Source organism: Grammomys surdaster, unplaced genomic scaffold (genome assembly GCF_004785775.1).
Source record: "Grammomys surdaster isolate TR1022 unplaced genomic scaffold, NIH_TR_1.0 262, whole genome shotgun sequence".
NCBI classification, from domain to species: Eukaryota; Metazoa; Chordata; class Mammalia; order Rodentia; family Muridae; genus Grammomys; species Grammomys surdaster.
In genome coordinates this window covers 1,574,044-1,601,293 of record NW_021604703.1, presented here as the reverse complement: position 1 = coordinate 1,601,293, position 27,250 = coordinate 1,574,044, and the positions used below count along the sequence as shown (strand labels likewise).

The window sequence follows — 27,250 nt, the reverse complement described above, 5'->3', positions numbered from 1 at the left end:
TCCTGGAACTCACTCTGTAGACCAGGACAGCCAGGGCTACACAGAGAAACCCTGTCTTGAAAAAACAAAAACAACAACAACAAAAAAAACAATGCTTAGGGATTCCAAAGTAGCAGCATACAACAGGAGCCTATGTGTTGGAAAGCAAATGTAAGCTATGCTCTCTTGAGACAATGCAGATGCCTGAAAACCAGGAACTCAGAGCCTATAACCAATGCAGACCTGAGTAACAAATGTTACCTCAGGGATGGGTGGGAATTGCTGGAGCCTCCTGCTTATCTGTCCCTCTTCCACACCTCAGGCAAGATCTCTTAGTCCAGGCTCAAGATCCCTATGTAACTGAGAATGACTGTATAAACTCCTGACCCTTTCTGCTCTCATTTCCTTTTTCTTTCTTTCTTCTTCTTTTTTTTTTTTTTGTTTTGTTTTTCAAGACAGGGTTTCTCTGTGTAGCCCTGGCTGTCCTGGAACTCACTCTGTAGACCAGGCTAGCCTCGAACTCTCAAACTCAGAAATCCGCCTGCCTCTGCCTCCCAAGTGCTGGGATTAAAGGCGTGTGGCACCACTGCTCAGCTTCTGCTCCTATTTCTTAGTGCTGGGGCTAAAAGTGTGTAACACCATGTCTGCTACATGAAGTGCTGGGAATCAAACCTAGGGCCCTGTGCATGCTAGACAAGAATTCTACCAACTGACTATAGCTCCAGCATACAACAAGATGCTTACCTTGCTTTAGGGAGTGAAGTCCCTCTTATTCCAGGGTTGACCTTGAAAGACTGTGTTGGCCGGGTGGTGGTGGCACATGCCTTTAATCCCAGCACTTGGGAGGCAGAGGCAGGCGGATTTCTGAGTTCGAGGCCAGCCTGGTCTACAGAGTGAGTTCCAGGACAGCCAGGGCTACACAAAGAAACTCTGTCTCGAAAAACCAAAAAAAAGAAAGAAAGAAAGAACCCTGAAAGACTGAGTGGTAAATGCTAAATCCTTAGCTTCCTTCTTTATAGCTTCAGTACTCATCTCTACACTCTGCAAAGAACAGACAGCCTCAAATCTTACAGTGAAACAGGTTGGTTTTCTTCATTGTAGTCTTCTGTTGAGGGACATAGTTCAGACACCTCTAGTAGACAGCATGTTCTCATCCTCCAGTAGGGGGCGCTGGTTAGACTAGTCTCTTTTGAGGGGTTTATAGGCATCTTGGTATCTGGGAGTGGAGTGGGGAAACAGGGAGGTGAGATTAAGAAAATCTGCATCAAGGACTGGAAACATTTTTTTTTTTTTTTTTTTTTTTTGGTTTTTCGAGACAGGGTTTCTCTGTGTAGCTCTGGCTGTACTGGAACTCACTTTGTAGACCAGGCTGACCTCGAACTCAGAAATCTGCCTGCCTCTGCCTCCCAAGTGCAGGGATTAAAGGCGTGTGCCACCACCGCCTGGCCTGTGCTTTTTTTTTTTAACAGTCATCTTTTTTTTAGATTATTTATTTATTTATTATATGTAAGTACACTATAGCTGTCTCCAGACACCCATATGAGGGCATCAGATCTCATTACAGATGGTTGTGAACCACCATGTGGTTGCTGGGATTTGAACTCATGACCTCTAGAAGAGCAGTCAGTGCTCTTAACTACTGAGCCATCTCACCAGCCAGAGTTTGTGGTTTTTTTTAATATATTTATTGTTTCATTTTTTTATGATTATGTTATTTATGAGTACACTGTAGCTGTCTTCATACACACCAGAAGAGGGCATCAGATCTCTTTATAGATGGTTGTGAGCCACCATGTGGTTGCTGGGAATTGAACTCAGGACCTCTGGAAGCTGAGCCATCTCTCCAGCCCGAGTTTGTGTTTTTTATAAGTACATATCAACAACTGGTTTAAGCTGTAAGCCAATGAGAAGCCGGGAAAAACACATCTTCCTCATTGGTTTAACTCTCAGCATTTTGTCCTGCAGTGGTGGCACACGCCTTTAATCTCAGCACTGGGGAGGCAGAGGCAGTCAGATCTCTGGGTTCGAGGCCAGCCTGGTCTAAAGAGTGAGTTTCAGGACAGCCAGGGCTACACAGAGAAACTCTGTTTTGAAAAACCAAAAACCAAACCAAATTGAAGCAGCCAACCAATCATCATCATCGTCGTTGTCATCACCACCATCATCGTCAACAACAAAGTCTCACCATTTCCCCTCTGGGAATGCTGAGTGAGCCCTGCCTGGTAGGTTATCACCAGGAGAATAGTCAGTCTCTCGAGTTAAGTAGGAAGTGAGGCTGCATGCATATTTCTAATAGGCATTTCTCTACTTCCCTAATTCATTATCAAATTGTACCCACCATAGCTTTGAGAAGTTAATTAAATCTATTTCTTGCAACAGGCTTTCACATAATTCCAGACTAGCTTTGAACTTTTGAACCTCTGATCTCCTGGTATCTGCAGTGCTAGAGATGGAACTGGGACTTCATGCATGCTAGGCAGGTGTCTGTCAAGCAAGCAGCATCTCCGGCTCATTATTCTCTTCACTTTTGTTTTATAGAGCCAGCTGCAGTGGGTTTCTATTAAAATAATTCCAACGAGGGCTGGTGATATGGCTCAGCAGGTTAAAGGTGCTTGCTGCTAAGCCTGACAGACAGCCTGAGTTTAATACTTGGGACGCATGTGACAGGAGAGAACCAACTCCTGAAAGTTGTCCTCTGCCCTTCACACGTACAGTGTATTGTGACCATCTCCCTCAAAAAACAAATTATTTTTTTAATTTAAAATAATTCTAGTCGGGCAGTGGTGGCACACTCTGTCTCGAAAAACAACAACAACAACAACCACAAAAATTCTAACTAGCATAGCATCAGTTTTGTTTTGTTTTGTTTTGTTTTGTTTTAAGGACTCATGCTTCCATGCACACTAGGCAATATAACCAGAAGTCCCCAGGGGAACACGTTCATGATTTCCTCAGACACACCGTTTTCAGTGACATAACCATGCCTAGAGTCCTGTCTCCTGTACCCCCCTTTAGTGGATTTTTTACCATGTAAGTCAAACTAGAAAAATATTAGCTGGACAAATGACTGGAAGGTGCTCTAGGTCACATGGCTCTCGGCTTGTACGAAATGTCTTGTCCCATTGACTCATGTCCCTCAGAGAAATACTCAGCCACCTCTGGCAATCTGAGGCTATGGCAAGCAGGGTTTGTGTTCCTTATGCATGGCCCAGAGGCCTGCAGGAGCCTTCTCTCCTTAGCTGCAGGGAGTGTTAGCTTGAGGCTCACCGGCATGGCTCTTCCCTGAGGTTCTGCTTTTCTCCTAGCAGGCCAAGACTTGGTTCCAGGACGCGGAGTTCCAACCTCCTGCTTTAGTGTGACCAGATTCTGAAGGTCATTTCAGCCCCAGGCTCTGCTACATTTTGTACCCTTCACTTCTCAAGACTCTAATTTAAGCCTCCCACAAGCATCTTTTTCCCTGGGAACCCCAGCTAAAACATTAGTCTTTTCTTTTCACTTTCTTGTTTTAAAAAAAAAAATCTATGTAAGCTGTGTGTGGCTATAACAGAGTACTCCTCCATCACCAGCAAGAGCTGATTTTCTCCTACTGCAGGCACAGGGTGCACACCTGTAATCCCAACACCAGGCTGGGAAGATGAAGGCAGAAAGATCAGAAGTTTTAGGTCAGCCTTGGAATATAGTTTGAGGCTAATCAAAGGTATACGAGATCCTGTCTCAAAATTATTTTTAAGCCTCCATTTATATTCTTAAAAATAGTGATGTCTAGTTATTTTATACTTAGCTTTTGTCTTTAAATTGTGTGTATATGTGTAGTCACACACATGTGAATACAGGTTCCTGAAGGGTGGAGGCAAGGGTGTCACACCCCTTGGAGCCAGTCACCATGATCTGGGTTTGGGGACCTGTAGAACTTGAGTTCTGCTACTTGCAAGAGAAGTACACATTTTTGTCTCTCAGGCTCATTTAATATTTTGTTTTGTTTATGTAGAGAGATGGAGGTCTCTCTACATAGCTCTGGCTGTCCTGGAACTCACTGTGTAGACCAGGTTGACCACTGCCTCCTGGATGCTGGGATTAAAAAATATACATAATCATGCCCAGCCCCAATTAATATTTCTTTAAGCCCCACTTATATTTCTTTAAGATAGTAAAACTGGGGGCTGGAGAGAGGAGTCAGCAGTTGAGAACACTGTTCCCTCTTCCAGAGGACCTGACTTCAGCTCCCAACACCCAGTTCCATCTGGTTATGATCATACACAACTCTTACTTCTAGAAGATCTGACACCTCCAGCCTCCACAGACATCTGCACTCACATCCACATATCCACATGCACACACACACACACACACACACACAGTGAATTTTTTTTAATTTTTTGTTTGTTTGTTTGTTTGTTTGTTTGTTTTTCGAGACAGGGTTTCTCTGTGTAGCCCTGGCTGTCCTGGAACTCACTCTGTAGACCAGGCTGGCCTTGAACTCAGAAATCCGACTGCCTCTGCCTCCCAAGTGCTGGTATTAAAGGTGTGCGCCACCACTGCCTGGCTTCACAATGAATTTTAAAACAAATATAAAAGACAGTATAACCACATCACATTGTGTATTATATTTTATAGACAATTTAAAAAATATTTTTATTTTTTTATTTTATGTGCATTGGGGTTTTGGCTCCACATATGTCTGTGTGAGGGTGTCAGATCACTGGGAACTTGAGTTACAGAGAGTTGTGAGCTGCCATGTGGGTGTGGGATTGAACCTGGGTCCTCTGGGAGAACAACCAGTGACCTTAACCACTGAGCCATCTCTCCAGCCCCCTAGACAATACTCTAATAAACTATTTCATTATTTGTTGAGACAGGGTCTCACACATCATAGTCTACCCTCAATCCTGCTATGAAGCTGAGGTTGACCTTGAATTTCTGATCTTCAAGAGATCTTCTGATCTCTAACCCCGCCCCCAAGTGCTGGGAACTACTTTGGTTATGCAGTGCTGGGTATAGAACTCTGCGCTTCAGACACACTAAGTGAAAGAGGAATTTTAAGTTAGTTAAATAGTATAACAGGAATACAAATAGTTAAAATTACAGGTCAGCTAGCTTGCTAACCCAAGGCTGTTACAGGAGACGCAGAACAGGGAAACAAAGGTCAATTGAGTGGTCCGGGAATCTGTTCCCGTGGTGTCTGACTTAGCCTCCTCTAGAGAAACTCCCACCAGAGGTCCCAAGGACTTGTGAATTAAATTCAGCCAGATGGTCTGTCAGCTCAGATAAACATTCACAATGGGTCCCAAGGCCACAGGGACCAGAGACTATTCTCCTGAGATTTGTCAAACCTCTACCTGGGATCTGCTTACACACATTACAGACATTTGAAATAACCAATTGTGTGTGATTACCCACAACCCTCTCCCCCCAGCCTTTGCATATAAAAACCCTAAGCTATTAGGTCTCAGGGTCGATTACCCCTACCTCCTGTGTGAGGCACTTATCGACCCGAAGCTTCGATAAATAAAGACCTGACTCATGTTATTGCAGCAAGAGGTCTCTGGAGTGTCTTTGGGGGTCACGTCCTTCCTGGATCCCCCCTTGGAGGGGTCTTTCACTAAGCAAGCATTCAGCTAACAGAACCACACCCTGATCCCCAGCAGTCTTTTTTACATTACTAGAGCATCATGGGACTCTCCAGGTATCCTTGAAATACCTGACAAAGGCAGGCACAGTCTGTTGGAACATTGCAGCCCAAACTTCTGCAGACTTCACACAGAATTATCAATCCTCAATCTGTTTCATCTGTTTTTCTTGTAGTACTGGAGCTTGAACCTTAGGCCTTGTACATACTGTGCAAATTCCACACCACTGAGCTAAAGCCCCAGCCCTTCACAATGCCAACTCAAGTTATACACATAATGTAGGCCAACAAGACGGTTCAGTAGAAAAAAAAGATGCTTGCTGCCATGACCTAAGTTCAAGTCCCAGAGAATCAACTCCCAACATTATTCTGACTTCCACGTGTCATAGCATGTAAATGTGTGCAATCACAGGTGCACACACAAGTGCATGTGTGTACATACATACACATACATGTTACTGTTTGACTCTGAAAATGTCTCCACAATTCAAATTTATTTATTTATTTATTTATTTATTTATTTGGTTTTTTCTAGACAGGGTTTCTCTGTGTAGTCCTGGCTGTCCTGGAACTCACTCTGTATACCAGGCTAGCCTCGAACTCTCGAACTCAGAAATCCGGCTGCCTCTGCCTCCCAAGTGCTGGGATTAAAGGCGTGTGCCACCACAGCCCGGCTTAAATTTATTTTTTACCTTAGCTTGTAGGGCTATTTTGAAGTATGTGGAACCTTCAGGAGGTGGAACCTAATTGGCACTAGTAGGCCACTAGAAAAAGTCATTTTAATATAATACCCACCCACCTACTCCCTTCCAGGCTTAGCCTCGTGTTTCCTGTCTGCCGCCATGTTTTGCTGAGGTATCACCCCATGACCCCCCCCCTTTTTTTTTAAGATTTATTTATTTTATGAATATGAGTACACTACTGCTATCTTCAGACACACCAGAAGAGGGCATCAGATCTCATTACAGATGGTTGTTAGCCACCATGTGGTTGCTGGGAATTGAACTCAGGACCTCTGGAAGAACAGTCAGTGCTCTTAACCACTGAGCCATTTCTCCAGCCCTGAGGTATCACCCTTAAGGTATCAGAATGAAATCATGACGTAACACAATCGTGTAAGTTGTTCCTCAGCTATTCTATCACAGCAGTGCAAAAGCAACCATCACAATAAAACCTGAGTCTGTCCTGAGCCAAGAGGATGATGGGTAATATAGGGATTTAATGCAATAAGGAAAAAAAGCAAATACAATGTCTTCTGGACTAGCCAAGGCTACACAGTGAGATCCTGTCTCAGAAATGTCATATCCTTGTCAACACTTGATATTGTTAACCATCCAGATTTTGGCCTTTCTAATAGACACATAACAGTATATCACTGTGATTTTAATTTCTAGTACCTATTAATGTTAAGCAACTTCTCACACTATATCTGTCATTTGCAAATCTTAAAAAAAAACGTGGCTGGAGAGATGGCTAAGTGGTTAAGAGAACTGGCTGCTCTTCCAGATGACTGCGCCTCAATTTCCAGCACGCACATGGAGGCTCACTCACATGGAGGCTCTGTAAGAGAGGAGTTCTAAGGGATCTGACAACCTTTTCAGGTCTCTGTGGACACCGGGCATGCAAGTAGTAAGCTGACATACAAAGCCGCAAGACACCAATAAACACGAAATAATTTCTTTTTAGGTGAGTTGCTTGCTTCAAGATTCCTTTATTATGTATATGTGTGTTATTGTTGGTTTGAGTTTATACATGTGCATGCAGTGCCCTTGGAGGCCAGTAGAGGGCACTGGATCCCTTGGAGATGGAGTTACCTGACAAGGATGCTGGGAACTGAACTCAGGTCCTACAGAAGAGCAGAAAGAGTTCTTAAACTCTGAACCATCTCAGCCCCTGCTTGCTTTCTTATACTTGAAGTTCATTATATAGTCTGATAACTTCTTATGTACCTGGTAACATATATTGTATAGAATCATCAGATATATGACAGATATTTCATCTATAATTATTCACTTATAGTTAAGTAACTGTTTTAACTTTGATAAAATCCAATTACTATTATTTATTTATCTGGAACACTAGAGATCAAAGTATGTAAAGCACTGGGGAGCCAGAGGCAAGTGGATCTCAGAAGTTCAATATTAGGACCACAGGGAGACTCTATCTCAAAAAAAAAAAAAAAGGGGGGGGTGGGAAGGGAGAGAAAGAGAGAGGGAGAGAGAGGGAGAGAGAGAGAGAGAGAGAGAGAGAGAGAGAGAGAGAGAGAGAGAGAATATGAATGTGATCATCTACAGCATTTCACAGCAAAGTCTAACTGTGAACTAAATACAACTAATTCTACAAAGACCACACACCATCTGACAGAAGGCCACTACTTCCTAAAAAGATGCCTTTATTCTATAGTGACCCAGAGTGACTTTGATAGTTCATCTATCTAACTTCAGAAGACTGTTAAAAATGTCTTTAGAGGTGCTAGAGAGATGGCTCAGTAATTTAGAGCATTGACTGTTCTTCTAGGAAACTCATGACCATCTATAACTCCAGTCCCAGGGGATCTGATCCTCTCTCCTGGCCTCTGCGGGCACTGCACACACATGGTGCATAGACATTTATGCAGGCAAAACACCCATACATACAAATCAAAAAGGGGAACGTTGTCTTTATAAGAATGCAGAGAAATACACTACATAATTATTTGCTAGCTGCAGAAATAACCACGGGTCTTCGGGAAACAATGGCTGCTTTCAGTAGAGAGCTGGCAGAAAAATGTTAATTTTTTACCAACTTAATATTTTAGGGATTAAGCATCAATTTAATGTAGCATTTTGTATTCAGCTATGTGTGTCCCACGATATAAAGTCACCAACCTGGTAAAATGCTTCATTGGCAAACAGCTTTGGTAAGACCAAAACACCTACCAAAGGGAAAGAGAGGAGTGTCCCACCTCCCCAAGCATTCAGTTGTCCATAGGGCTGCCTGTCAGTGAGAAGGCATGTATGTCTGTGTCCTCTGTAGCCCTCAGCCTGCCGCTCATTTGCAATGTGCCGCTTCAGAGAGAAACATGTGCATGTCCAGGACCTTTGCCAGGTATATATTTAAAGTGGGAAGGAGCAGAGGCGGGTTTTATCCTGGAAGCTTTACTGCTTCTGGGTTGGCGCATCACAATACGGCACATTTTCTGTAAGAAGATCTTTCCTGGGGACCAGTTCTAAAAGGAATAGAGACGAGCGGTTAAGATGATTAGAACTCCAGGTACTACTTATTTTAAACTAGACCTAGGAGCCAGTACATCCATTTCCCCAACAAGTTCTAACTGTGAGCTGTCTAATTTGGGATGCCTGAAGATAACGCTTCTAGAGACATTTTATTTCAGTTGATGTCTGAAGTAAAATCTTTGACTCTAAATGGAAACATTTAATAAGATCCTCATTCATGCCGGGCGGTGGTGGCGCACGCCTTTAATCCCAGCACTTGGGAGGCAGAGGCAGGTGGATTTCTGAGTTCAAGGCCGGCCTGCTCTACAAAGTGAGTTTCAGGACAGCCAGGGCTACACAGAGAAACCTTGTCTCGATAAACAAAACAAAACAAAACAAAAAAAAGAGGGATTCTCATTCGTGTTACAAAAAACATATACAACCAAGTCCTTTATCATTTCATTAATCATGACTAATAAACAACTGAACAGAATTAAGCTAAAAGCACATTAATGGCCATCTGTCAATTGCCAATTAAAAATGTCAGCTACAAATGATTTTTGAGACAGGATCTTATGTAGCTCTGGCTAGTCTTGAACTCCCTATACAGCTGAGGCTAACCTTGAACTCTAGATCCGCTAGCCTCCATCTCCCAATGATGGGATTATAGGTGTATCACACCACGCCTGGCTACTTGAATACTTTTATAGAAAGCAAGACATCACTCTCATAATTCACAGTCCACATTTATAGAACGGTTCCCCTCCCCTCCCATAACTTCCCTTGTCCTTCCCTTCCTTCCTTCTTGTTTTGGTGCTGGGGACCAAACCCAGGACCTCACTCAGTGCAGAGTGTATACTCTACCACCGAGCTACACCCTGTCCCCTAGAACAATGGTTCCTGGCTGAAGGAGTCTTCAGATGTATGTACCACTTAGGGAATGCTACCAAAAATTTACTGGGATGTGAAAGACAGTTTGGGGCAGAGAGAAGCCTTCATGGCAGGGTGACAGCAGTGTCCTCACTGAGATGCACTGCTAAACAACAAACTGCAGGCTCCTAGGCAAGACAGCTTGAGAGAGTCAAGATAAAATTCTTTTTTTTTTTTTTTTTTTTTTTCGAGACAGGATTCCTCTGTGTAGCCCTGGTTGTCCTGGAACTCACTCTGTAGACCAGGCTAGCCTCGAACTCTCGAACTCAGAAACCCGCCTGCCTCTGCCTCCCAAGTGCTGGGACTAAAGGCGTGCGCCACCACCGCCCGGCATAAAATTCTTAAAATACAAAATTTGGGAGCCTCGGAGATTACTCATCGTAGTATAGTGCTTACTATACTACGAGTTCCGATCCCCCTAGGAAGACAAGCCTTGTCAGAGAACTGTGTGCTTAACCAAGACATCCTGCTTCAATGAAGAAAAAGGAGGTTTCAAGGGTCCATATACACATGCATCCACACACATGTAAAATTGGAAAAGGAAAAAAAAGAGAGAAAACTGCCCACATCTGCTGGTGCGTGTCTATAACCCCAGGAATCACAGAGAAAGGCGGTGAGAGCTGCACTCAAGGCCGGCCTGCAGCTCATAGCATGACCATGACTGGTCTGGGCTCTAGTGAGACCCTGTCTCAAAGGCCCTGGGTTTAATACTCAACACTGGAAAACAATGAAAAAGAAAAAAAAATGAGATACATCACATCCCCCTTTCTTGGGAAGAGCAGGACCCAGCAAGGTCATCCTCACAGGCTCAGTGTGGCGGCTCACACTTGTAATCTTACCAGTTTGCACGATAAGACAAGAAGATCGCCATAACTCTGATTACAGTCTGAGCTGTACGATGAGTTCCAGACAAGCCTAGTTAAACCCATCTCAACAAAAGCAGGGTTTCGTTGGCTGGGTTAGTGAAGTGTCTGCCTATATGCACAAGGCCCTGTGCTCATTCAGCCCAGCTGGTGTGGTGATACATACTTCTAACCCTGGCACTCAGGGTAGAGAAAAGAGAATCAGAAGTCACCGTCATCCTCAGCTACACAGGGAGTTTAGGCCAGCCTAGGCTATATGAAATTCTGTGTCAAACAAGAGAGCAAATGCCTCCCTAACCACTGTTCCCAGAACCTGCCTACAATCTTTAGATATAGTTATGAAAGATAAACAACTGTTCCAGACTCAGGAAACTCAGTAGCACCCTGGACCACAGGGGAAAGGGTTTCCTCCTACCAGAAAGGGCCTTGTTAGCTGGATGATGCCGGGTGCATGCCTTTAGTCCCAGCACTCGGGAGGCAGAGGCAGGCAAATCTCTGAGAGGCCAGTCTGGTCTACAGGTGAGTTTTAGAACAGCCAGGGTTATACAGAGAAATTCTGTCTCAAAAACAAATAAACAAAAACAAAAAATGAAAACAAAGGGCCTTATTAAGATGAAAAAAATTTAAGCAATGGTATTACATAAATACCCCAGTTTTGATAATTAAACTGTAATTAAGGACTGTTCTTTATATTCAAGGAATGTACATTCAGGGGACTGGGCACGATGGCTCATACCTTTATTCCCAATACTAAGAAGGCAGACAGAGGGAGGTGGATCTTTTAGAGTTTGAGGCTAGCCTGGTCTACATATCAAGTTCTAGGATAGCCAGAGCTATATAGTAAAACTCTCTCTCAAAGAAAAATAAAACCCAAAAAGCAAAAAACAAAGCCAGGCAGTGGTGCTTTATGTGTTTAATCTCAGCACTTGGGAGGCAGGTGGATCTCTGGGTTTGAGGTCAGCCTGGTCTACAGAGTAAGTTTCAGAACAGCCCAGTCTCAAAACAAAACAAAAAACAAACAAAATAACAAAAATACATGCATACTGAAGTATTTGTGAAGATTTATTTTTATCTATGTACATGAATGTATGTCTTTGTTTGCGTATATGCGTGTGTATGGGAGCCTCAGGAGGCCAGAAGAGGATGTCAGGTTCCCCAGGAGCTAGAGTGGCACGTGATGGTGACCACCCAGTATGAGTGACAGGAACTGAACTTCAGTCCTCTACAAGAGCAGCCATCTCTCCAACCCCACACTCAAGTATTTTAAGGAAACTGCAGTCCTGTAATCTTAGCACCTGAGAAGTGGGGACAGGGGGTGGGGTCAGGAGCCAAGCTCAGCATGTACTACATGAGACCCTGTCTAAAAAATTAAAATTAAAAAATGTCAACAACAATAACAACAACAAAAAACTCAATCTAGACATTAACTGAAATTTGTACTTAATAAAGAAAGAGTTGATGAGATGTCTCAGTGGGTAAGGACATTTGTCTCCAAGCCTGAGGATATGAATCGGATCCCTCGAACCCATATGGTGGAAGGAAAGCTGTCATCTGAGCTCCATATGCACACCGTGACAAGGCACATAAACACCCTACCACGCACATAAATATGTTAATAAAGTAATGTGCCCATGAGATAAATCTGGCTTATGAAATGAGAAAGCCTCTGCTTATTTCTGACTTGTAACTCTGTGTAGCCCTGGCTGTCCTGGAACTCACTCTGTAGACCAGGGTGGCCTCGAACTCAGAGATCCGCCTGCCTCTGCCTCCCAGGTGCTGGGATTAAAGGCATGAGCCACCATTGCCCCGCTGACTTGTAACCATTTTTAATTGGCTCTTTGGTGCTTCTATCCAAGTAAGGAACAGTGTTGGTTTTAACTTAGTAACAGTGGTAATAATGTATTTCACTTATCAAAATATGTGTCTATTTTATGCTAGACATTCCATCAAGAAATGAGATGAAGGTAAACACGAATGTTTCTTTGGCAAGCCAGGCATAGTAGTATAAATCCAGTACTTGGGAGGCAGAGGCAGGTGGATCTCTGTGAGTTCAGGGCCAGCCTGGTCTATAGCGCAAATCCAGATCAGCCAAAGCTACAAAACAGAGAGCCCTGTCTCAAAAAACAAAACAAAACAAAACAAAAAAAAAGTTTCTTTGGCTCACTTTATAACATAAGGATTCACGAATGTTTTTTTACAGTGAAAATGCAAGAATCTGAACTATTTTATTGAAGAATATATTACTAAACCTATCAATATTACTTTAGATTATGCCCAACTTTGAATAACCACAAGTCTACCAAACAGTGGTTTAATAAAAGAATTTACAGTTCTAGGCCAGCCTGGTCTACAGAGTGAGTTCCAGGATAGCCAGAGCTATTACACAGAGAAATCCTATCTGGGAAAACCAAAAAATAAAACTAAAAAAGGGACAAGACTTAGTTTTCTTCCCTTTTCAAACATGGCAAGTCTGAACTAGTACAAGCCCTCAGTGCTGCTGAGAACCTAGGCTCTTCTCTCCCTGCCCTGGTGAACAGCAGTCTGCCTTCCCTTCTGCTGCTGCCACTTCTGCACTGCGGCAGGCAGGAAGAACAAGGTGCAGGGGAGCCCCACCCAGCCCATTCCTTTTCAACAAAACAATGGCTTCAGTGGAAATAACACACGGTAGGTAGGTACTTATACAAGTTGCCAGAGAGTCTGGGAATCACATTCTCTCTCCCTTGACGTCCCTCTCTGGACGTGTGTGGGCAATAAGCAATTCACAGAACACTCTCATTTACTAAGCCTGTCCCCAAAGTCTCACCAGGATTCATAGTGAGGCTCTGGTTAATGGGCTGGCCTGCTCTAGCCATTGGCTCACACGGTAAACACTGACCCCACTTTAGTTAGAAATAAATGTTAAGATGAAGAATAAAAACACGGGATTGGGAATCATGGTAGTGGCTGGGCCACAGAAAATCCTCATCTCAAAGACAGGAAAAGATAATGACTTTTTAACTTGGTAACAGAATAAATCCTCAGCCTGCCAATTTGACACTACCAAATCTAGTTTCAAGAGACTCAAACACCCCCCTACCCATGCACCCTACTACACAGAATCCAGCTCTAACCTCTGAGCCACTTCCTGTCCTGGGGAGATGGAAATCTTGGGGAAGACAGCCTCTTTGGGGGGCTTCAGAAGTTTTCACAGTCCACTTCTTGTTCATCTGAGTTCAGGAGACCAGGGATGGCTTCAGGTGAACTAGACAAGCCTGGGTTTCTTAGCAATATAATCAGCTCAAAAACTATAAACGTAAAAGTCTGCTTCCAGTTGTTTCCAGAAACAAGAAGCCGCAGGCAAGTATCTTGACCCAATTTTAAGCACTAAAGACAGTCAGTCATCTTTTAGTAATGGGCTCTGAGATTTGAGGTACTCGTTAGAGGTTCCATTTAACGTTTGTCATGCTCACATAGTTTACTATCAAAGGATGGAAGGTGCAACTGTCCCCCCCAGAAAGCAGCTCAGAGGCAAAGACACTAACAAAGGAAAGTGGTGTGCAGGATGTGAAACTGAGCAGGAACTGCCATCGTTGTGGAGCGGATTTCAGCACAACTGGCACCATGATGGGAGCTCCACTCAGGCCTGGACCCAGGTCAGAGGCAGCCACATCTGCCAAAACAAATGCAAGGACTTCATCCATCAAGGTCCACAGTTCTGGTAAAGTCCCTAAATAAGGTGTGTCAACACAGGATGTCGGTGTTTTCTTTTGTTTTCCTTCAAAGCCCACCCTGAGAAAAGCCAGGGACTGAACACCCAGTGTAGTTGCCTGCCAGCTAATAAAGTCTTTTTATTGTCTTGAACCTGTGTCCAAGTGGTCTTCTCTAAAGGATGCTTCACAACAGATGCCCATCCACAGATCCTCTTAATGTAGGTGTTACTTGGAAGTCACAGCAGACTTAAAAGGTGCCAGAGCTGACAGATATGTCCCTTATCAGAAAAGCACTGGTTTGAGAAGTCCAGACTTCTGCAGCCTCCAAAATATATTCCTGTCTCCAAGCCTCCAGGGTGTGGGAAAACACTTATCACCATGGCTACAGCCAAAGCAGCTGTCGGTCGGTCACATTAACCTTCAGTCTTCAACACTGGTAAGTGGTATGAAGAATCTCTGAAGTTGGTTGCTATTGTTTCTATCTTACCGCAAAACTGCAGCCTTCTATTATCTTATAAAGACTCCTTTCTATAAAGCTGTTCAAGTTCTGACCACGAAGCTCCAGCCTTGAGGAAAGCCCAGTGTATGAGTCCCTGGGATTGGAGGAGATACTAATCACAGCTGCTAAGTCATAGTGATAGCACCCTGACTAGGCTAGAATGAGAAGAATGCCTGTAAGATTTCACCCAAGCAGCCAGCTCCAAAACAAAGAGACCAATCTTGAAACTCATCTTAATCAGGTGAGGCTTGCAGATCTGCTAGAAGTTGCCTAGGAAACTGGATGGGTTTTCTGGAAGTGATTTCAAGAAACAGAAGATACTAGGCCTGGACTGTTAGCACAACACACCTTTAATTCCAACACTCGGGAGAGATAGAGGCAGGCAGATTCTTGGAATTCGAGGCCAATCTGGTCTACATAGCAAGTTCTAGAACAGCTAGCACCACACAGAGACACCCTATCTCCAAAATAAATAAATAAAAGCAAAACAAAAAAGGAATGTTAGATGCGGCCTTCCCGTGGAGGGAGAGAGGGAGGATATGCTAATTCTACACCAGGAGAAACTCATGAAGATAAAATCAAAATGCAGCCTGTATGCAGCGGGTCTGCATGGTGGCTGCAAAGGTGAAGGAGTCAGGTTTTAATTCATGATTGTTTGAGAAAGAGTTAAGATCCTTCACATGGTTCAGTAATCTCATTTGCTGCGGAAGCTTCTCTCTCAGTGGAAGGAGGGTGTACCACGTGCTCTGAAGACACACAAATCCAACTCTGGTAGATAATCAAAAGCTACCTTTTGGAACAAATCACAGAAGAATCCATCCATGACCTTGCTTGATATTTAAGTCTTCTGCAACAAAATCCAGAAGTACCCATAAAAGAAAAATGGGTCAACTGGACGATATTAAAATAAAGAACTCCTCAACGGGAAAAGGCAGAAGAGAAGGTTCTTAGAATACGCATATCCAACAGAAGATTTGTATTTAGAACACACAAGAATTCCTTTAAGTCAATTAAAAAAAAAAAAAGGCAAAAATCCTCTAGACAAGTAGAGAGAAGGCTTTAATAGGCATTTTGTAAAGAGAATATTCTGATCTGCACTAACTAACTGAAGGTGCTCATGCTTTCTTAGTTCGCAGACAAATGCTAACTAAAGGGCCTGTGAGATGGCTCAGTGGGTAAAGGTGCGTGTCACCAAGCCTGGCACAACCAAATTCAATCTCTCAAACTCACGTGTTAAAAGCTATCCTCTGGTGGGGCAGTGGTGGCGCACGCCTTTAATCCCAGCACTTGGGAGGCAGAGGCAGGCAGATTTCTGAGTTCGAGGCCAGCCTGGTCTACAGAATGAGTTCCAGGACAGCCAGGGCTACACAGAGAAACCCTGTCTCGAAAAACAACAACAACAACAAAAAAAAAACTCCAACAAAATCTAAAAATAAACTTAAAAATGAGGGTCCAAGGAAATGGCACGGTTAGTAAAATGCTTGCTGTGAAAGAAAGCATGAGAATTTCTTCAATCCCTGGTGTCAAGATTAAAGAGTAAGGCCAGTGTGTAGGGTATGGTCACACCTTTAATCCCAGCACTCAGGGGAGCTAGCCTGATTTACACAGTAAGTTCTAAGACAGCCTGGGCTACATAGTGAAACCTTTTCTCACACACATACCCCCAAAGAAAAGCACCTTAAAAAATTGATAATAGTCAATAAAATCAAGACAAACAAAGGCACAGTCATTGATCACTATTTTGAAACATTTTAGTCCGCAGTCATTTTCTCCCACCTTACTTACGCAGTGTGTCATGGTCTGTGTGGATTCCTTGAACGACAGATGTTCTGAGCAGCAATTCAACATCGGAACCTATCTTCATCATCTGTTATGAAAAACAGAAAAAAAAAGCAAAGCAAAACAAACAAACAAAAAACCAATCAGACAGAGGAACCCCTAAGGTTAAGAGTGCCTTTGTAAGGCTGCACTGGTTTTGAAAAGCACGGGTTCACAGGTCCCTTTCTGGGAATGCGCCTTTTCTCTCTGCGCGACTGTACAGAGAGGCCTGAAGAGAGCACAGCGCTTCCGATGCTCTCTGTTTTTATTAGACATCCCATAGTTTGTTCAAAAATAAGTTTAGGACATTTTTTGTTATACGTTTTTAAATGTGTTGGAGGTCAGGCATGGTGGCATGCACCTTTAGTCCCAGCACACTGGAGGCAGAGGCAGGCAATCCCCATGAGTTCAAGGCCAGCCTTGTCTACATAGTGTTCCAGGACAGCTAGAGCTACACAGTGAGACTCTGCCTTGAAAAAAACAATACAAACAAAAAAGTATTTTTACCTAATATTTTATCCACTTGTATAAATGGTATTAAGTATGAGAGATATTCTCTCATTTGTATTTTCTCCTTTACCAAATCAATTCTTCATACCATAAGTATCCCCACAAATAATTTTATTTTCTTCTTTTTTAAGGCAGTATCTTAATATGTAACCCTGGCTGACACTGGGTTTGTGACTCTCCAGCTTCTCTTCCTGAGTACGAGGACAGGCACAGTCACTCCACCCAGTTCTGCTTTGTATGGCCTTTCCTAAGGGCACTTCGCTACCTTTATACAAAGTAAGACACAGAAACGCACGATAAAGGCAATGTGTATTCCCCAGGTTATGCAGGACACAGTGAAAGAATTCATGTGTACGTTTTCAGTGACCATGTATTGAGAGCAGTAGGCATTGGCCTGCTACTGTCACAACAGCTTCTTCCATCTTGAGCAAGTAACCAAAATGCGTATTATGTCTGTTTGCACCAACGCCATGATAGAAAAATTTTAATATGTATTTGTTTTTATTTCACATGCATTGGTGTTTTGCCTGCAGTTATGTCTGTATGAGGATGTCTGATCCCTTAAGACTGGAGTTACAGACAGTTGTGAGTTGCCATGTGAGTGGTGGGACTTGAACTTGGGAAGAGCAGCCAGTATTCTTAAACTGATGAGCCATCTCTCCAGCTCCAGAAAAAAAAATTTAAAGTCTACTTCTGCCGGGCGGTGGTGGCGCACACCTTTAATCCCGGCACTTGGGAGGCAGAGGCAGGTGGATTTCTGAGTTCGAGGCCAGCCTGGTCTACAGAGTGAGTTCCAGGACAGCCAGGACTACACAGAACCCCCCCCCCCAAAAAAAAAAAAGTCTACTTCTGGTGAAAGAGCCAAAATTCCCTCTGAAGTACTGCATCATGGGATCGCATGCCCCATATCTTTAGTCACTCGCCACAAGAAAAGAAAGTCTGTCTTGGCTTCTACCATGGTTCAACTCGTCTGGACCTGCCCAGGGCCTTGTACGTTCTCTTCCCTTGTTATCTTAGGGGGCAGGAGATAACCCTGAGGAGGGGAGCCACAGCACACAGTGCAGGCTGTCCCCAGCTGTGGAGGCTCTCACCACCAAGTGATGGTTTTCCTTCACATAAGCCTCCATTCCCACGGCCCCCTCTTTACCACAAGCATTTGTGCCAGCTGTATCACAAATGAAAGCCACTACTGCACCTCTTTAATTTTCTCAGGAGATGTCTCGTTTTTATGTTTCTTGAATTCTTCATTTATCTTTACTCTGGCTGCTAGAGAGAGAGAGAAGTGCATGTAATTAACACTTGTGATTCTTACATGTTATTCAGTGTTGCTCATGATGAATCTCTACTTCCCACATAAAACAAAGCATGGGAAATGTGTTACAAACACGGTGTCACACACCACAACAGTGCTGGGGGTGGGGGAAGGGGCGGATTTCAAGTTTGAGGTCAGCTTGGGCTATGTGCGGAGTTCTGTCAAAGAAAGCAAGAAGAAGAAAGCAAGAAGAAATGTATTATTAACTAAGTTTCTGGGTGACTCTATGAAAATAATTTAGTGCTCTGATACTCTGATCTCTGCCTTTTGTTTTTAACTTCTCTCTCTTTCTCTCTCTCTCTCTCTCTCTCTCTCTCTCTCTCTCTCTCTCTCAATCTCTCTCTCTCTCTTCCTGAGTCATGGTCTCTCAACATAGCCCTCGTTGTCCTGAAACTCATTATGTAGACCAGGCTGTCCTTGAATCTACAGAGATCCTCCAGTCTTCTCCTGCTAGGATTAAAGGCCACCATGCCTGGCTTCTTTTCAACTTCATTTATGTATTTACAGAAGTAAAACTACCTGATTCTAATAAATCCAAATCCATATAATTTTTTTTCTCTAAATCTTGACATTTAAAGTAATGCCTTGCTTTATTGGTTTTGAGATTGGGTCTCACTGTAAAGCCCAGGCTGTCCTTGAACTTATGAACCCTCAGCTTCGAGAGTGCTGGGGTTGCATGCATGTGCCACCGCATCCCACTAAAATGCTTTATGATGATGGCAAGAACCAGCACAGACAAGTATGTAACCTATACCTGCACACACACACACACACACACACACACACACACACACAGAGTAGATGGATTAGTACAAATTTGATCCTGAGCACACTGGCTGACACAAAAGTGAATGATAAAATCAAAGTTGCTAGGTGTGGTACTGCATGCCTTTGAACTAAGTACTAGCAGGGCAGAGGCAGGAGGTGCTCTGTGAGTTTGAGGCAAGGCTGGTCTACTTATTGAGTTCTAGAACAGCCACAAAAAATCCTTTCAAGATCACATATAGCACTCACACACAGCAGCTTAACCTACTCTAACCTAATTGAGCGTGGAGTGTTGGGGGCATTTAATAGAACAATCTATATGAAGTCCTTACTAAATAGTCAACAAATATTGGCTAAAGCAACAAAATATACCATGTCGACAGAAAAATAAATTGCTGTGGAAGCCTCCTTCAGTGGTGGTCTTCCTCGGTATGTAGGTGGGCAAGACTCTGGTCTCGGTGGAGGCTGGAGAGTTGACTCAGTGGTAGCTCCAGATCCATCACCCTCTTCTGGCTTGCCAGGACACCAAGCCCTCAAGTGGTACAAAAATATGCACGTAGGCAAAACACCCATGCATGTAGAGTAATAAAAGCAAACCTTTTTTTTTTTTTTTTTTTTTTTTTGGTTTTTCAAGACAGAGTTTCTCTGTATAGCTCTGGCTGTCCTGGATCTCACTCTGTAGACCAGGCTGGCCTCAAACTCAGAAATCCGCCTGCCTCTGCCTCCGAAGTGCTGGGATTAAAGGCGTGTGCCACCACTGCCCAGCTAAAAGCAAACCTTTTTAAAGAGAGTCTGCCTTCTGGGATGACACAGTTAGTGTGACTCTCCCTCAGTTCTACTGTTAGCTAATGACACGACACACGTGAGATCTTTTTCGTATTTTGTCAGTTTTCTCATCTGCGAAGGTTGGAATTATAATTACCTCACAGATCTGAGAACTGTTAAAGTTCATGTACTTTGTGTAAAGTACATGAAATTATGTATTTCTACAGCTAGAGGCTGGAGAGCTAGCTCAGCAGTTATGAACATGCACTGCTCCAGCGGTGTGTGGTACCCAGCACCTATACCAAGTGTCTCACAACTGCCTGTGACTCCAGTTCCCAGGGGCCTGTGCATCTGGCTTCCTGTGACTCTAGCTCCCAGGGGCCTTTGCATCTGGCTTCCTGTGACTCCAGCTCCCAGGAGCCTGTGCATCTGGTTTCTGTGGGCCCTTGGATATGCATGCACAGCACACGCACAATTAAAAATAATAAAAATCAATATTTAAAAGAAATGACGAAGTCTGATTTCCTGGGGATGCTTTGCCCAGGGCCCTCTTAGGAAGGTTTGGAAATGCATGGTAGGTGGAAATCAACAAGATTAATGCAGAGCCTGAGGTCTAGGGCTGTGACTTGAGGATGATCCTGAAGCCACTTCAAACACAGAGATGCTGAGTCAGGAGTCATGTGGCCCTGCAGGGTTCTCTCACAACTGCATGGACTGCTACACTTTACCCAGGCACAAACAACACAGCATACCCGGCTCTACTGCTGGGAAATCAGGCTATACCCCAGGGAAGTAGGATTAGGGAGAACCTTAAATCTGACACACTCTTTCCTTTTTCACGGATTGTATATGAAAACTTGATCTATAATTATACTAAGTGTTCTTCCATAATGTAACTGTAAATGGATCTTTATGGAACATCAGGGAGACATAGTAAAGGTCATTCCACAAAGTCAGAAACAGAAGAGTAGTCAGCTAAGAACGGATGTGCCCCAGGCATAGGGACTCACACTTCAGATGGGAGGATCAGGAGTTCAAGGTCATCCTCTATAAAAGCAAGTTCAAAGCCAGCCTGGGATATTCTTGTTTTGCTTTTGGTTTTGGAGACAGGGTTTCTCTGTATAGCCGTGGCTGTCCTGGAACACACTCTGTAGACCAGGCTGGCCTTGAACTCAGAAATCCGGCTGCCTCTGCCTCCCAAGTGCTGGGATTAAAGGCATGCACCACCACTGCCTGGCTAGCCTGGGATATTCTTAAGATCCTGGTTCAGGCTGGTTATCTAGCTCAGCGGTAGAGTGCTTGCCTTGCATGTGTATGATCTAAGCTCAGTGCCTAGCTCTGCAAAAACAAACAAACAAACAAACAAAACAAAACAAAACAAAAGCAGCACGATCTGCTCCATAGGAGTAAATGACATATTTACCTTCTAATGCTCTCTTATCGTTTTTAAAAACTTGTTGTCTGGTCCTGTGCAGTGTTTTAAAGAGCTGTAAAACCTATTAAGAAAAAGGAGAATTCCAGACTGAGATGGCTCAGGGATAAAGCACGTGCTCCATGATCATGAGCAACTGAGTTCAAATCCCTGCTATCCACATAAAAACCAAACACAGTAGCACAAACCTGTAAACCTTGTGTGCCTGTTTTGAGATGGCAGCAGAGAGACAGGGGAATCCCAGAAACTCAAGAGCCAGCTACCCTAGCATGGGCAAACAAGAGTCCCTGCCAGATATACACATGTCACAAAAAGATACAATAGATTTTATACTTAAGGAAAAAACAAACTTTACATAACATTTAGAGTTATTATATTTAGAAGAATTAAACAGTATTCATTTTCTATTTGTTTCTGTTGCACGTAGTTGTTGTTGGTTTGGTTTTTGAGACATGTTTTTTCTGTGTAGTCCTGGCTGTCCAGCTTGGAACTGGGAGATCCACCCGCCTCTGCCTCCCAAGTGATGAGCTAAAAGGCATGAGTCACCAGTGCTCAGCTTCTATTTGTTTCTGAAAACTACTTTTCAGAATAGGTGATAAAAGCAAGGGCTTTGCAAAGTAACTTTCTAGTGTTATTTCTCTTTAAGTTAAAGAACAAAACAGTCTGGCGGCTAAAGAGAGAAACTGTCAAAAAAATAACACCCACTCATCAACCCCCACCCCCAAGCCAAATCCAAACCAACAAAACCAATGGGGAGCTGGGGAGCTGGATCAGTGGTTAGGAAGGAGCATACTGTTCTCTGGTGGGCGTCAGCTCTGTTCCTTAGATCCCAGCACCCACATCAAGTGGCTCTGGCTTCTGCAGGCATCTGCACTTGCACACACATGCCCACATACACATGCGCACAGGCATATAATTAAAAAAAAAAAACCAGCTAGAGGTACAACCTAGTGGTAGAGTATGCACCCTAGCTCAGGTGAGGCTCTGGGCTCCATCTACCAACAAAACTGTTCTATCAAACAAACAACAGTCAAAAAAAAAAAATCCCTAATCTTCTATGCCGAGTGGTGGTTCATATCTATAGATACAGTACTCATGAGGTGGAGGCAGGAGGATCAGCTCAATGTCAGCCTCTGCTGTGTGGTGAGTTCAAGGCCAACCTGTGAGAGCCTGTTCAACAACTCCCTCAAAACAAAACAAAAGCCTTAATGATCATCCGAACAAAACCCTAAGGTGGGAAGGGGATGAACTCTGTCGGTCTGCATAGGTTTCTAGCTCTCTCTCAACCTACCCCTTTCATCTCCTCTTGACTCCTCCACACACAATCAGGAACATATTCTATCCTAAGAGCCCAGGAAGATGTTTCAGATAGCTCAGAGAAGGCTAACTGCAATTCCTGAAATAAAAAATGGAAGGAATGCCAAGACTTCTCAGCATCCCAGAGTCTGTGGGAGTCAGGGTGGGGACAGGGACAGGAGTGCACACAAGCCTGACATTTTGATAATACATGAAATTGGAAAGGAATAGTGGTGAGGACAGCTGAGAAACTGGAGGGGAGGGAATCAGGATGAACCTAGGACACATATGTATGTCTGAAAGTCTCAAAGCTGGAGAGATTGCTCAGTGGTTAAGAGCACTGGTTCCTCTTATAGAGTACCTAGGTTCAATTTCCAGCACCCACATGCCAGCTCATAACTGTCTGTAACTGCAGTTCCAGAGGATCTGACACTTTCACACAGACATGAATGCAGGCAAAGCACCAATGCACATAAAATTTAAAAAATTAAAAATGATAGGGAGATGGCTCAGTGATTAAAATGCTTGTTCTGCAAGGGTAAGGACCAGAGTTTGGATCCTCAAAACCCACGAAAATACAGGGCAGATGTGTATTTCCAGACTAGCCATACTCATATTGGAGAGCTGGGCTTAACTGAGACGTCCTGCCTCAATAACTGAAGTAAGAGAACAGCAGTAGTCACACACATGCATGCACACACATGAAAATGGAAAAAAAGTAAGATTCATTTATGAGCATTTCAGATTTAAGTTTTTTTTTTTCTTTCTTGGATGCTTAGCCTGGACTTTGTTAAGACAATCACGGGAAAGTAACAGACTTGGTATGGGGGAATGGGGAACAAACAATAATAACCTAAACATGTGGGGGTGGCTTTGGAATTGAGTGATGTGTACAGAAAGGATTTTTCTTAAGTCCTTGGCAATAAGAGCCGATTGCCTGGCAGAGATTGTTGATAGGAATATGGATTTTTAAAGGCACAGGTAGACTGTGCTTAGCATGTAGTGGGTCCTGAGTTCACTTCTCACTATTACACAATAAAATATAAATTAAGTAAAAGGTAGACAGACAGGCAGGCACGAGAGAGAGTCATACACATGACTAGGTGTCTAGGTACACACTTGTAGTCTCAGCATCTTAAGAAGAAGGGAGAATCATTTGATCCCAAAGTTTAAGACCATAGCAAGTCCATAGTCTGGAACATTGAGAGGATAGTAATCTCAGTAATTTTATATAATACTTCCTGGGGGGTGGGAGTGTCCATTAATATAAAAACAGCACCACTAGTTTAAGACCATTATCCTAATAAAAAGAAAATAGGGGCTGAGAAGAGATGTCTCTGAGGTTAAAGTGCTGTCTGCTCTCACAGAGGCCCCAGGTTCCTCCCATCAGCCACATGGCAGCTGACACCTCCCTGTAACTTCAGTTCTAGAGAATCTGACGCCCTCTGCTGGCCTCTGAGAGGACCAGGCATGCACATGGGGCACAGACATACATGCCTTGCAAATAAAATAATTAAAAAATTATTTTAAAAGAAAATGTGATCTTTATTACCGCAAAGTTATTAAAACCAGCATGACATTGGAGCTAATAATATTTTTTATTCACTTTTTATGCAGTGTTGGGCATGGAAGTCAACGCCTTGAAAATGCTAAGCAAGGGCTCCAACTGAAAGTTAAATACAACCACAGCCCTACTAAGAAACTTCTTTTCAAATGCAAAAAGTAGCTGGGAGTAGTGGCTTACAGTTAGAATCCCAGCACTTAGCATGAAGACTGCTGTGAACTGGAAGCCAGCCTGGGCTACACATTAAGTCTGAGGCCAGCCCCTCCTAATTCTTAATCAAACTTCAGGTGTCTGCCTATAAGTCCCCGTGATTCTTAAATTTCGAGACCAGATTTATGTTGCCTGGGCTTGCCATGAACAAGTAGGCTCAGCAATGCTGCCTCTCCCCCTCTAGAGATTTCGGTATTCCTTTAGTTAAGTTCAATCCTAGTTATAGATACACAAAACATGCTGTTTTTTAATTTGAGGAACTTCTTACGATTTTATTAGTTGTTTGTAATCTTCCTACTATGGGATTTCTTTATTAAGGCAAAGGTGGTCTCTATTCACCACCTTTCATGGTTCAGCCATCCTCCTCACTCATTGTCCCGTGTTGCTGTCACCCTCCTCCGCTCACCGTCCCCTCAGGATCCTCTCCCTCCTCACTCACTGTCCCCCTTCTCCACTACCATCCCTCAGGGTTGTCACCCTCATCACTCACTCTCCCACATGGCTATCAATCTCCTCCATTCACGGTCCATAGGGTCGTCTCTCTTTACTGCCTCAAAATCGTCACTCTCTACCACTCGCCGCCCCTGAAGGCTGTCACCCTCCTCCTCCACTCTCAGCCCTCCCTCGGGTCACCTCCCTCCCTTGCCGGGGTCGTGAGCCTCAGCATCCCTGCACCCTCCTCCCGGCCTTGTCACCTTGGCTGGCTGACCCATGGCTCCCCACGCCGCTGACTCCGCCTCTGAAGCCACCCCTTCTTGACAACCAATCAGGGCCGGGGTACAGCCGGCGACGCTCCGCATAGCAACCAATCAGAACACAGCACATCCTTCCTAGCCCGCCTTCCCCACAGGAGGAAGGCCAGGTGTTTGCTAAGCGAATACAAATATAAAACCGCGAGAAGCCGCGGAGCCAAATTATGAACAGGAGGACGGAAGTAACCGGGAAGCCATGTTTGTTAGGGGCCGAGTCCCTTCCGCCTTTCCTAGAGTGACGCGCGCGCGCACGCTGGTTGTTAACGTGTGGCCTCGGAACCTGCTGGCTTTTTATCTCTTGTTTAAGGGCGTGGGTCGTCTCTTAAGAGTTTGTATTTTAACGTTTCCGGCTGTGACTGTCTCCTTGGAAACGTGCGCAAACAAAAGCTAAATCCTAACCACCACAGCCCATACATATAAGAACGCTGACTCCTGAACGTTCTGTTTTTACATTCTCTTTATTATTACCCCCAAAGGTGCGGTTGAGTTGCTTGCTTAAGTTCACACGCTTGGTCCCAGAGACTCCTCACCCTCTGCATTATTGCCCTACTTATCTTGCCCCGTTCTTTGGCTTTGCTGAGGTAGGGAATAATTAGAAGCTTCATAGTAATAACCATAAAACATTTATATACATTTTAACTTAGGACTTGCAGGCATGGATAAAAATTTCTACCTTGCTCCTATTTCACAATCGTTTGCCTTCAACATTCCTGTAACATTTTAGGCCACTTTTAGGTAAAACTGACTGTTTATTAAGAATCAAAGATTCTTTTTTTTTTTGTTTTTTTCGAGACAGGGTTTCTCTGTGTAGCCCTGGCTGTCCTGAACTCACTCTGTAGACCAGGCTAGCCTCGAACTCTCGAACTCAGAAATCCGCCTGTCTCTGCCTCCCAAGTGCTGGGACTAAAGGCGTGCGCCACCACCGCCCAGCTAGAATCAAAGAATCTTTGATTAAGCTGGGTGTGGTGGTATATATTTGAAAACCCAGTATTTGGGAGGTAAAGTCAGGAGCATCAAGAATTCAAGGATACACTTAGGAGGCAGAGACAGGCAGATTTCTGAGTTCGAGGCCAGCCTGGTCTACAGAGTGAGTTCCGGGACAGCCAGGGCTAAACAGAGAAACCCTGTCTCAAAAAACAAAAAACAAAAACAAAAACAAAAAAAAAGAAAGAAAAGAATTCAAGGACAGTTCCAGTCTATACTATATGAGACTCTATGTCAATCAAAACACGAAAAAAATTCTGGTTTTGAGGCATGGTGTCACTGTTAGCATTCTGTCTAAACTCCACCCCCACAGTTCCCTGGCAACTGCCAGGTAAGCCTGGCCCACTATAAAAGGGGCTGCTTGCCCCCTCCTCTCTCTCTTGATCTCTTGATCTTGCTCTCTTGATCCCTCTGTCCCCTCGGCTCTAACCCCTCTCTCCACGTGCTTATGGCCAGTCTCTACTCCTCTGCTTCTCTTCTCTTCTCTTCTCTTCTCTTCTCTTCTCTTTCTCTCTCTCTCTCTGCCTCTCTCTGCCTCTACTATCTTCCTGGCTCCCCTCCCCATACCCTGAATAAACTCTACTCTATACTATACTGTTATGTGGCTGGTCCCTCAGCAGGAAGAGATGCCTCGGATGGGCCCGCTGAGACATCTCCTTCCCCCATACCTCACCACACACCCACAGAACATACTCTTTATCTTTTTATAAACACATCAGTGACCATAACCCTGTCTGGTATGGAACTTGCTATTATAGTTCAGGCTGGCCTCAAACCTAGAGATGTGCTGCCTCTGGAGTGCTGGAGTAAAAGTTGTCAACCACCAAACCTGTACTCTTTCTACCTTGTTCAAAACCTAGACTTGACCCAGAACTCACTAATTAGGCTAGACTGGCTGGCCTAGTCTCAGAGATCTTCCCATCTCTACCTCTCCAAGTCTGGGATTACCGATGTGTAATACCATGCCTAGCAAGGCTTATATGAGAACAGACAGGTAATTGTCAACTTTTAAAAATTGTTATTGATGGCTGGAGAGCTGGCACAAAGCAGAAGAACACTGCT

The 27,250-nt window shown here is 43.9% G+C and overlaps 1 protein-coding gene across 3 annotated transcripts; it reads right to left on the bottom strand.

The window, feature by feature from the left end:
• Positions 1-7,280: 7,280 nt before the first annotated feature.
• On the bottom strand, positions 7,281-25,252 carry Lyrm7 (LYR motif containing 7). 3 transcript variants are annotated; one of them, XM_028775949.1, is made up of 6 exons: positions 25,148-25,159; positions 22,674-22,778; positions 21,374-21,446; positions 18,304-18,374; positions 16,566-16,647; positions 8,239-8,813 (listed from the first exon to the last, which is right to left on the bottom strand). In XM_028775949.1, the coding sequence occupies exons 2-6, from the start codon at positions 22,680-22,682 to the stop codon at positions 8,743-8,745; spliced, it is 306 nt and encodes a 101-aa protein (XP_028631782.1). In that variant the 5' UTR covers positions 22,683-22,778; positions 25,148-25,159; the 3' UTR covers positions 8,239-8,742. The 3 variants fall into 3 exon arrangements, with proteins under 3 accessions (XP_028631780.1, XP_028631782.1, XP_028631781.1); XM_028775947.1 differs by lacking the exon at positions 22,674-22,778 and having other exon boundaries at positions 7,281-8,813; positions 25,148-25,252; XM_028775948.1 differs by lacking the exon at positions 22,674-22,778 and having other exon boundaries at positions 18,304-18,371; positions 25,148-25,195.
• Between the last annotated feature and the right edge of the window lie 1,998 nt (positions 25,253-27,250).